The 12,599-nt window shown below is 35.1% G+C and overlaps 1 protein-coding gene across 1 annotated transcript; it reads right to left on the bottom strand.

Moving 5' to 3' along the window:
• Nucleotides 1-7,802: 7,802 nt before the first annotated feature.
• Nucleotides 7,803-12,599, bottom strand: LOC130718819 (protein WALLS ARE THIN 1-like). The gene is made up of 6 exons (XM_057569446.1): nt 12,240-12,599; nt 12,003-12,065; nt 11,521-11,637; nt 10,678-11,119; nt 9,257-9,408; nt 7,803-8,299 (listed from the first exon to the last, which is right to left on the bottom strand). The coding sequence occupies exons 1-6, from the start codon at nt 12,464-12,466 to the stop codon at nt 8,107-8,109; spliced, it is 1,194 nt and encodes a 397-aa protein (XP_057425429.1). The 5' UTR covers nt 12,467-12,599; the 3' UTR covers nt 7,803-8,106.

Genomic DNA, 12,599 nt, shown 5'->3' with positions numbered 1-12,599 from the left:
TATTTGTTGACACCAAAGTATTAACAACTCATAACAACTATAAATATGTATGCCTTTAATACTTGAAGTGATATGAGGTTGCATTTCAAAGCCGAGATAAATAGAATATCCAATAAGACATAGCTTTGCTCCGGATGAGACCATGGACAAGTGCACAGGTCTGGATTTGATGGGATAAGATATTTGCAAAACATTGATTTAGAATCTAGGTTTATCATGTTAAAAATTAGTATTGAAATCGTTCCTTAATAATAAGAGTAATCGTTAATTACAAGTATTAGACCAATTTTCAATTTTTGCTTTGTTATTTTTGTTTTCAAAGACTCCTATGAATTAAGCATTGTAAACAAGTGAACCAACTAGGGTGGCTTAGTGATTTGACTCTTTGTTTCTTACGTTTGTGGTTGAGGTTGAGGAGTTCAAATCCAAACTCTAGTGAATGAAAAAACTTATTGGATAAATCCTTACCATCTACTGTACGGACCATGGGGCGATGAAATAGTTTCACAACATACTATTGAATACCTTCGACAAGAAAAAACAAAGTGGGTTAAAAATAAGTGCAAGCGAAATTCTTGTCTTCTTTATTTTAATTTCCTTTACCAAGAAGTTTAAAAGGAATAAAAAGAGTTCCGCAAATTTTAATACAAAATGGTGAAAAGTACGTGTTGAAGAACTTTATTGCTAACAACCATGCTACCCATGAGTCTTTGTTGTTTCTTATTAAATTGTAAAGGATCCATAATAAGATTGTGAAACATAATCTTAAATGATATCAACCCTGTTAAATAATAAAAGAAAGTCCTTATTCTGATCAATGAGACACTTTTCATAAAAACTCACTCTCTCATTAAGTCACATCAACAATTTTTTAATTAATTGATTAAAATTTTCAGAATCTCCTCTCTCTAATCACTTTCGTCAAATCTCTTTTTTTCTTTTATCAAACACAAATTCTCGAAATCATGGGTGTCATGTAGTGGTTATCCATCCCTCGGATTTAGAGTCTATCCTTCTTAAGGATGGTCTAGGAGTTCCTTAGTTTTTTGTGTCTTCCTTTTCTGTTTTGTTAATTTTATGAAGTACCTAAAAAAAACTAAATTAGTGCAAATGAAAAACAAGTCGTCTTCTCTTTATTCGACTCATTGGAAGCTCCAAAAGAAAAAAAGTGCTTCATGATGACTACTAAGTTGTAGCAAAGTTTCATCATCCATCCCCTAAAGAACTCGTTAACCTTCAAGTTTTTGATCTTGCTTACTGACTAACGCACTGTCGTGATGCGTATCAAAATATTTTTGCTATTAAGTGTAGTACAAGGTGTTGAACATCAGAATCGTTCTCACAAGGACTCGGCGAAGTATTAATTGAGATTAGAGTAAAACAAAAGCAAATAATCAAGGGGGTTTGGATTGATTTGATTGCAAGGTAACAAAGCAAAAATTAAATAAATTAGATTCGGAAGAGAGAAAACGTTAGTCATCGGATTATAACATTCAAGTGAAACAAACCTTCATTGGTTATAAAATATTAATTCCTTCTTATTGTTTCCCTAATTCATGATAATTAATTAACTAAGAGAAAATCAATTCACGGTTCAAAAAACTAAGCGATTATGAAACAATTATGATTTAACACAAACTAAGCGATCATGGACCAACCCTTATTTCTGAAACGATAGAATTAAGCAAACCATAGATTCAGAAATAGAGATGAAGTAAATTGATAAAAAACGAATTTGCATTAAGAACATAATCCCAAATTTGCAAACACAAGAATAATAAAAATTATAAGACTAACTAAGGTGTTTAGAAACTCATACTAGAAAAGAGAGAGATATAAGATGTGTCTAACAAAAGCTTAAACCTCACTTACTTATACTAATAATCAACTTCTCCTCCAAGACAACTTTTTTCAAAACATTATCTTATCTAATTCAGAAGCTAATCTCAGCCGATGCAAGTCTGGGCCCCAATGGAGTAAGTGATTCATTGCTCAACTGGCCCAATTAAAGTGCTGACAGGTCTGCTAATTTCGGAGCTGTACGAGCCACTGTATATGGCCGAATATTCAAACCATATACTCATAAAAGTTGTAGTGCATCAAGTTAGATTCTCGTAGCCTTTGACCACGCTCAATTCTGAGTCTTGTAGCCCATGTTATGATCAATTTAGTACAAACTGTTCCAATCTCGTAGGATCAGCGACAAAAACTCTGCAAAGCAATTCTGACCAAGCTAGAGGTATTTTCTGCAATTCGGCAGAATATGAAAGTTGTAGAGATTTCTTCTATCTTTATAATGATGTATTTTAGTCCTCATTCGCATCGTTCTAGCTCCAAATTCAACCTGTTCTAGCAAAACGGTCACATAAACTATAAGTGTAGAATTAAACACTTTTCCATGAATAATTCAAATAAACACTAATGACCAGAACATGACTAAGTCATAACAATTAAACACAAAAATGTATATAATGAAGCTTAGAAAAACACACATAAAGTGCATCAATTATGTGCTTATCACTTACCGAATAGTGAATGATATTAAGATTTTCAACAGGGTCGTGTATAAATGTTTGGGGCCAAAGACGAAAATATTAATGTGATTTTCTTTTTACAATAATTTTAAAGAGACTTAATATAAGTCATAAAAAAAGTATTGAGTCATAATTTTCTTTTTCTTATACACTATTGTAGATCTATAAGTCATAAAAAAACTAACATCTATAAGTAAACACAAATTCAAATTTTGAGAACGTAAAAATAACATATATTATATTTATTAGGATATTAGAAAATGTAAATTTGTTAATGCAAACTAAACACTACTACTTTTTTTTTGAAAGTTCATAATATTATAAATTAGGAGGCAGAAACTCCAATACTAGTACAAAACATAGCATCCTGTTGGATCATCATCGCTGTACCAGGAGAATCACATTCTACCCAGACATGATCCTGGTAGTCATAAGCCATATGGGCAATAAAATTAGCTACACCATTAACAGTCCTACGACAGTTAGTCACAGTACACTTCCTAAACTGGACAGAAAGTAATTTACAATCTTACACTATTGTAGCCAGATAGTTGTTGAAGGGTGCCTGTCTAGACCAGGCTTGAAAGAGTTGAAGGCAATCAGTTTGGATCTCGATTACCTGGAACCCAAGGTCCTTAGCCAATAGAAGGGACCACCGCAACGCTAGCGCTTCTGCAACTGCAGGTTCGTGAGTGGAGCAGAGAAATTTGGACCCTGCAGCGAGGGTAACACCTTCGTGGTCCCTGAAAATAGCCCCCACACCGGTGCCTTGCGGGTCTCGAACTGAGGCATCAATGTTGGCCTTTATAGTGCCTCTCGCTGGGGCCTTCCAATGTTGGGTTGGAGCTATAGCTAGAGTTGGGACGTTGGCCGCGGCTGGTTGTGGCTCTATGCTTGAGTTTGGGCTGTGCATGAGAGAAGCGTGGAGAACTACTGTATGGGGTGGTGTGCTCTTGGCTTCAAACACCCAGAGATTTCTCCTCTTCCATATTGCCCAGGTGAGGGAAAAAAGCCAGGGAAGGCCTTCCTCTGGCAGACTTGTCATCAGTGTTTCAAGCCAACCCTTGAAGTCAAGGATCTCTGCTTCCTCTATGTGGAGTCCCAGGGGTGATAAGAACCAAATTCCGCATACCTTAGGGCAAGTGAGCAGGGCATGTGTGGTGGTTTCAATCGCTTCCCTGCATACTTGGCAAACCTGGTTCACCTCCAGACCTCGTCGTTGCAGATTGTACTTCACTAAACCCTAAACCCTAAACCCTAAACACTACTACTAATAACTGGTAAAGTTGCACTTCTTAGTTCCCACATTGTAATTAATATGACATAATTTTTCATTGTTCTATTATCTCTCAAATTCCAGTACTGTATTATATATTATATAAATACTATTCTTTGGGGGCCTAAAACTTAAGGTATCTAAGGAAATTGCCTCAATTGTCTTGGACTTTACACAGCCCTGTCCAAGTGGTGAGTCATCATCCAAAAAGAACTGAAAAAAGAAAATGTTAATTTTAATTATAAACTATTTGATCGAACCGAATATTATTATTTAATTAGATAATGTTCCATTAATTACTTTATTATATTAATTTATCTTAAACCATAATATATTCAACAGCCATAATGTTATTTCGATTAGGGCTGGAGAGATTCCATTTGCAGAAGATTTGATCGTTGTCTCTGTCAACACGTATAGAATAAAATAAAATATAATAAAATAATATTATGTCTAAAATATATTAAAATAACAAAAAATAAAACGTAAAATATATTAAAAAATTAAAATAAATGTATATAATAATATTAAAAATAAAAATTTAGAGATTTCCGATATAAAGGATCCAAACCTTTTTTCCAGTCCACGCATATAAATGAAATAAATTACAATAAAATAATGTAAAATATAAAATATGTTAAAATAATAAAATAAAAATCATATAAAATCTAAATTTAACTATAAATAACCGTTAAATCTAATGAGTGCAAACCAAAACATGTTCTTTGTGTTTTTTTATCGCTTTGCTCCTTGAAAGCTCCAACCTCTAGCCACCACCTCTCATTCTCCCTCTTTCCGACATCTCCTTTGACTTTTTACCGTGGCCACCACATTTTTCTTTCTGATTGCCTCAATACTACCTTTGTAAAGCCATCGCCTAAAGGTTCAAAAATGACAAGAATGGGAAAAAAGAAAAGAGGGAACGTGAATAGAAAATCATCTGCAAAAGATTTTCCTGACGATGATGCTCAGAGGTCTTGGGAAAAAGAAGAACAAATTGATGATGATGATATTAGAAGACGTAACAAAATTATTTTGCGTGAATTAGAGAAATCAAAAAATGCAGATTCAGATCTTCAGGCAGAAAAGAATTGCGAGGTTGGTAAAGAGAAAAGGAAGATTTAATGGTGGTATTTAAGCTTTTAAAACTACAACTCAAGGATCATTAATTTTTTTTTTTGTTTTTTTGAAAAGAGCATCATTGAATTAGGTGAAACATTATGGAGGGTTTGAAGTTTTTTAGTTATAGAAGCAATGCTGTTTTTAATTCAAACTTCTTTTTATTATATGGTGTGTTAGTGCTTTGAAATGTCTTGTATTTAAGAGGATAGTTTTATGTAAGTTCTTCATTAGATCATTTGGATTGCAAATTTCTATAGCAAGGTCTAAATTCTGTGATTGTTAGTGATTTTTGGTGCTTAGCCTTGATTTTTCAATCCTAATTGGGAGGGATGATTTCAATTTTTTTATGATAATAAATTTTGGATCTTTTAAAAAGTAGTAAAAAGAGCTTCACAAAGCTCCAACCATTTACGCGATGGTAACTACTAGAGTGTTGTAGAGTTTTGTCATTCGTCACCTAAAGAATTCATTAAACACCGAGTTTTTGCTCATGCTTACTGAATTTTGAATGATATTAATTAAGGTTTTCAGATGGAGGACATCGGCAAGTTTTCTAACTAATAGTGAGACAACAAGATCATGAATTATAAGATGAACTGAACCTCCCTTAAAGAACTGAAAAATAAAATATTGTTATTTTAGACAATTTGATTAATTTAAAGACTATTATTTAATATATTGACATTTTTTTTTGTCTAATTCGTTTGAGTCACTAGATATGATCAAATGTCAGAATGTTATTAGGAGAAGGGATTCACAAATTCTTGCTACAGAGGATTCGAACATCTTCTAGGTCAACATATCTATCATAAAATAACATAATGTTAAATCTAAGATATGTTTAAATATTATGTAAAATGAAATTAAAATTAAAAATAAAATATTTTTTAATGAAATTATAAATAAATATTAAATTAAATGTTTGCAAATGAAAACACACCTTCATTAGTTATTATGTTTACTTCTGTTCAAATTTCTAAACCCTGCCTGAACTCTTTCAAGCTTCAACCAACTAACAATCCTCACCACCGTTGACCTAGGCACCTTCACCACCATTGACCGACGTCGACCGCCTCGACTTTTTTTTTCCTATCTGTGTTTTGTGGCTCTCTTTGCTGCACTTGTTTTACTTAGGTGATCAATATGTGTGAATTTTGATGTGAATCATGATTTATTTTCCTTATGTATGTGAATTTTTATGTGTGTGTATTTCATCAAGTATACATTTGTATTCCTAGTAGGATCTTATAGGATCTACGATCCAATCCCGACCCTCCAACCTACGATATCTTACCCATTTTGATCCTAAGAAAGATCCCGATCTGAATGTGGCTCCCAATAAAATATGTTCCACCACAAGCTTAGAGTATATCACTTATTTTAGTGACCTTCAATAATGCCTCTTGTTTTTACTATAAAGTGGAAGACAATCTCTCACTTAAAGTCAAATTTTCAAGTTTGTAAATATTCTCCCACCTTGCCAATTCCACGCGGTTTAAGTGTGAGTCAACACTACATCACATTATGCTCCTACTCAACGTTTATATCTTTTGCTTTTATTTCCTACAGTGACTACTATAGTTCAAAGAGAAATGTCATGCTCACCATAAAAGGTATACTTCACTTATTAGTGTTGAATAATTCAAAGAATTTCTTCATATTGAAACCATGGTGAGAAATTATGGTGCAACATGATAATAACTAAATTTATATTAATTCAATTTACTTAAGTCATCCTATTGGGCATAAAAGGCTTTTGAAGATACTGAGCCTAGTATTGCTAACTAAACACATGAAGAAATTCTTATTATGAAATGAGTCTTTAAATATGCTATCAGGTCATAATAGGATTTCAAATAGATCAGGCCAACCTCGAAAAAAATTCTACGACAAGTAACATATAAGACTTAGGCCTTTGATATTTTTAGCAGTTTAGACTTATTTATACAAAACTCAGCCCAGTCTAGCCTATTTTCACCCCCACTTGCGTGTCATCATTTTGCTCTAATTATTTGGTTTCTCCACTTTTGGACTTTAGTGAATTCTAGCTACTAGCTAGGCCTATTCACTTATGGGAGAAATATATTTTTGGTCGACTTAAATACACTAATCTAAGATGGTCCCTATAAAAAAATTCATAGCTTTTATCCTTGAATTTTTATTTTGATTGAAAATAGTCCTTATAATGTCATAAACCATTTTTCAAATATATTTTACCCAGTCACCAGCACAGTCACCAGCACACGTGGAAATCCTTAGTCAAATATACGTATCCACGTGTAATTTTAAAATTAGTTTTAGTCCTTTAAAATTCTTTTTCATCAAATTTAGTCGTTCTTCCTTTTCCTCTCTTCTTTCTCTTCCTCCTCCCACCCATCACACTTTCACACAATTTTTTCTGATGAAAAAATAATAACTATCAACACAAATGTTGCTGCTGGTGGTCTTTCTAGTTCGAAGATCATTCCCTATTCTGGTGAGTCTCCTAATGGGGTGATCCTCTCGCATCTTATTAGAGAAGTAGAGGAAAAGGCCAATTTACACACATTGGATATTCCAGCTTCAGTAATTTCCCCTCTATCTTACCCTTCCATGTCATAATGTGTATTTAAATACTAGTTCAATGCAAGTGATTTTTTTTTTTTTCAATCCATTTTTGTTTAATTAAAAAACTGTCTTGAAAAGTCAATATGTCAAGTGAATGTGATTAAAACTGCAAAATAAACATTCTTTAAAAGTTTTATTCACTCAACTCTAAGTCTTCATCTTAAAGTGAGAATCAACATCTCTTTGCACTGATACTGACAGATATCCTATCATAATCTCAATATCTTAAACAATTTGTTTTTGTAAACCAAATCAAACCACAATTTAGCATATAAAAGCATATGGAATTTCTGGCTCTTGGCCCAACTTTAAGTGATATCCACCAATACAATCATTCCCATAAAACCTCTCATTCTTAATGATCTACTAATTAAAAGGCATTTGAATTACAAGAAAATAAAAAGAAGGAAAAAGATGAAAACTCATCATTGTAATTAACACACAAGCTTCCTGACATAAGGTACTAGTAATATATAACTAGTATCATTCATTCTTCTCTTTTCTTGTCCTTGACACCAAAAGATGCTGTTGTTTTGAACTCAGGGAAATTTCAATTTCTTGATCATATCAAACATGCTCTGTTATTGATGAAGAGAGGAGTGGCTGATTAATTGATGCTCTGGCTTGGCTTCCAGGCCTAATGATACTGTGTTCTGCAGTGGATGTAATAGCAAGTTGTTCTTTTATAATCTTCTTCTCTTCACTTTTACCCCACAGGACAAGGTAAAGTCCCACTACAATCAACACTGCCCCAATGATCCTATGACAAAGACACAAAGGCAAGAACCAATTAAATTAGAAGGAATGTTATTTTAATGAAAAAGGTTAAATAAAAGGGAGCAAAAAGCAATCATAAATAAAGAAGCACACGAGACATGATCTTCCATTCAATATCTTATAATAATTCTTCAACTTTTTTAACCCTTTGGATTGGAGAAATCAATAAAAGATGAGACCCTTCTCAGTTCTCACCGAAAGGTGAAAAGAAACTCTGCCTCAGTCAGCTCTTGCTCATTTGTCGTTAATGGCTCTTATCATTTTCTTAATCTTTCATACAGCCAAAATTGTTTTGAAATATAAAGTGTTGTTTCTATTATCTGTCTCACTAATAAATCTTGCAATCTCAATTAAAAAAAATACGAGTGGGACAGTAACAAAGTTAAATAGAGATTAAGACACGGTTTAGCAAGAGAACAACCCACCAAAACTATTGGATTTGGGTTTTCGCAATCAGGTCAATCATACATTCACACAATCAAAAAATATGTGTGATCAAAACTGATGGATTCATATATTCAATCAAGATTAGGTCCTAGAGATTAGTTTAAGATTTGAGTTGTGCAATTTTAATTGACCGACTTAAATTCTATGACTACATGAATAAAAGAATTGTTTAGCGATAGACAACTCAAACACTTAGGTCATTTCAGTGTGAGTGTTTAGATCGGGACCACCCACAATTTTCACCCATTATAAGCATATTTTAAGTATGCACATTGTGGTGGGATCAACTCTTTCAACAATATATTTTTCATTCACAAAATTCGAATATGAGTCTTATCTTAAGAAAAATCACGTGTCACTCTTGGTAGATAAACCAGTCTTATCTATGAGTTTCTTTAGGTTCATTAGCTTTTATCTCTCGCTTGCTTATTTAATTCATGAAATTAAATATATATCATGATGGAGAAGGTTAAATTGGGGACTAATTAATTACCCGCCCAAGTAGAACTCTTCTCCTAAAGCAATGGAAGCCATAATGGCAACAACAAAGGTCTGAACAGGCTGATACACCGCCACGAACACTGGGCCTCCTCTGTCAATGCACCATATCTGTACGGCAAAGGCAATTCCAGATGCCACCACTCCCTGCAATTTTTGTCATAAATTTAAAGTAAATTAACTTTAATTTCTTATTTCAGAGCTACTTTTAACCTTTAAATAACAGGATCAGATACAAATAATTCATGATAATTCAAACATAATATTAATATACAAATCACTTAATTAGCAATGTGTTCCGGTAAGGGCTGACAGGGACCGACCCAAAGGGCGTAGGGAAATCCACGAGGACCTGACCGGAAGCTTCTAGCCCACTACCTCAGTGGACTAGAGCTGGGGGGCTACTGTTCTGGGACGACCAGGGAAAGGGTGTCACCGAGCGAGACGACCAGGGAAAGGGTGTCACCGAGCGAGACGACCAGGTAAGGGAATCACCCGAGTGGGGCCCAATTGGGACGACCAGGAGAAGGGAATCACCTGAGTGGACTCGACCACGAGCGGGACGGCGCTCACCCCCAACCCGAGGACATGGACCCCACCACCTAGGGGTTGACCTAAGCCAACCACCCTACGGAATTAGGGTGGTTGGATGGTGGGCCCCCTAGGCAATCTAAACCGTTGGATCACTGCAAATCGCAGAGGGAGCAGAGGGATCCAACGGCCCTCGACCCACCAGTACGAGCCATGCATGACGTTGCATGGCTCCAACCCTAATACTCCAACTTGTATATAAGGGGGGCAGCTCACTCACTCTAAGGTACGTTATTCTCTCCAATTTCAGCTACCCCTTTACTCGATTCCCCTACTCACTTTGGCATTGGAGTCCCTTGCAGGAGCCCCTCCGGGGTCCGTTCAACAATCCAGCACATCGGCTTCACTTCCTCGATCAGCAGCCCCGCTCTCGTGATCCGCCCGATCACAATGTAAACTTGTGAGATTGTTAGTTCATAACATAATAATATATATTAGAGAATATGTGACTTATAATGCTTGTAGCTTTCTTATTTTAAGTGCATGTTTGACTAGTTGAAAAACAAGATGAAGGTGTCAAAATCGGACCGTCACAAAAGTTGGGAAAGTTACAACTGTTTATCTGACTTTGATTCTATGTAATTTTTCACCGGGTATTCAAATATGCACTAAAAAAATAAATCTAAGCATAACTGCATAAGGATGGTAATGGTTCGAGGCGAAATAGCTCTCACTTGAGGAAAAGTGTAAGAAACTTAAGTACGACTTTTAGAATTGATTACCATGCTAGAATCAATTCTATGAAAGAAGTTTCTTTTAGTAACTTCTGCATTCTAAAATCTGTTTGGAAAAGAAACTAATTCAAACATGCTATTAGTTACTAACCGCATATACGATTGTGAAGGCTTCTCCACCGGAGTGGAAAAGCCAAGCTTGCGCATCTCTCTCGGCGACCAAAGCAATGACTAGAAACTGCAAGAGCCCAAAGAAACAAGTGTAGGAAGTGACGGAGAGGCGAGCCGGGTACTTCTTGAGGACGGGTGCTTGCAGCACGAGCCAAGCAGACCAAGACAAGCAATGCCCGATGAGGTAGACGCAGCCAAGGGTCCAGTTCTTGCCATTTGCATCTCCCAGTGATGAAAATGACCAAGACTCCTCAATTACTGGCGCTGTTATGCTACTGCTATTTACATGAGGAACTGCTGGTGATGGATTATAGATGGTTGGACCTTTGTAAAGCGTGATCACACTTGCTCCCACAACACAAAACACTGTTCCTGCTATCTTAGCAATTCCATCTTTTCTATTCAGCCGCACTTGCTCTATCCTGAAATCAATTGCATATGCAAAAGTGGTATCATATATATGCATGTTTCAATACATGTGGAAAACCAATGTGAAACCAAAATAACGGTGGAAAGACAAAAAAACTAAGAAAAGTTTGCTTTTGTCTAATATGATTTTGGCACACTGTGGTTTTCCATTATGTGTCTGTGTGTATGTATCATACTTCATGTTTATATTAGCTTAATTTTTTCTCAGAATAAATTATGGCAACTAGAAGCTACCCATGAAGCTTCATTCGAGAATTAATTCTGATTTTAGAATCAATTAGTGGAAGAATTATGGAACATGCTATTAATAGAGTACATGTTAATTGTATACATAAGCTTGTTGATATTGATAACAACAGTAATTGTGATAGATTAGTTAAAGTTTAGTACTTGCCTTAATATGGCTGCCATGAGAAATGTAATGGCAGGGACAGAGTTCTGTATTGCTGATGCGAAGGTAGGCGATGTGTTGTCCAAGCCAAGCAAGTAGAAAGCTTGGTTTGCTGTAATCCTGCGTTTAATTAATACAAACTTTTTAGCAGAGGATAACATGCTAAATTAAAGTCTATTTCCTAATTTTAATTAAATGCAATATGTATGACAGAATATTTTAGGTTTGATCACACATATAATCATCTTTAAGTCAGGAACATCCACATTCAGGTGATGCTGCCAGCTCTATTGGTAGAAATTATTTCCAATACTCAAACTTTGAGATACTAATTAGTGAAAATCAATTATGTATCCACCTAACACATCCGTTGGTATATATATGCATTGATATGTTGAACTTGAGTAGTTTTTATTTAATTTTCTTTTCAACTTTTTGGTTGATGCCTAATGTTAATTGATGCATGTTTAATAATTTAGACATACCCCACAAGTGCCAGAAAAAAGAACTGCACGAGGAAGTTCAAAGTAATCGCTGGCCTCTCCTTCCTAGAAAAAGGAATTGAAAAGAAACAGAGGAAAACAAGTGGTAGGTAGGTTAGATAAATTGATAAATAACTAAGGACTCTATTTAGATGGAAAATGAGACATTATTAGAAACACAATATAATCCTCGAAATTAAATGTTGATGAATTTGCAAAAGAAGTAACTAACTAACTAACTTTTCCAAGAAGTAGGCAAAGGGAAGGAGAAGAAGCAGAGCAATGATGTTCCTATAGACAGGGAAAACAAGTTTGCTAACACCCATGTTAAGTGCAGCTCTTGAGACCACATGGAACCCTGCATAGCCGAACTGCAAGGCCAGCATTGCCCCATGGAGCTGGAGTTTTTCAGGGACAGAGCACCATATTCTCTTGGAAGAGGCTGAGCCACCACCTAAATCAGCCATTGAAGACGTGTGTGTGATGTGAGTGTGACTATAGATTTATAACTAACTAACTAACTTGACCAAATAATAATTGAGGCCTAGCTAGCTAGTTTAGGAGAAATTAAGGTAAGAAGTGGTGGTGAGGAGAAGAAGC

The sequence above is a fragment of the Lotus japonicus genome, chromosome 5 (assembly GCF_012489685.1).
Source record: "Lotus japonicus ecotype B-129 chromosome 5, LjGifu_v1.2".
NCBI lineage: Eukaryota > Viridiplantae > Streptophyta > Magnoliopsida > Fabales > Fabaceae > Lotus > Lotus japonicus.
Note: the sequence above shows the minus strand (reverse complement) of the source record. Positions and strands in the feature narration are given on the sequence as shown.

What these genes read in the sequence shown, in the direction of transcription:
- LOC130718819 (XM_057569446.1), bottom strand. Translation starts at nt 12,466, where the DNA reads ATGGCTGATTTAGGTGGTGGCTCAGCCTCTTCCAAGAGAATATGGTGC. An exon ending in TTTGCCTACTTCTTGGAAAA is followed by an intron (nt 12,066 to 12,239) that starts GTTAGTTAGTTA and finishes TCCTTTTTCTAG; the next exon opens with GAAGGAGAGGCCAGCGATTA. An exon ending in TTTTTTCTGGCACTTGTGGG is followed by an intron (nt 11,638 to 12,002) that starts GTATGTCTAAAT and finishes AATTAAACGCAG; the next exon opens with GATTACAGCAAACCAAGCTT.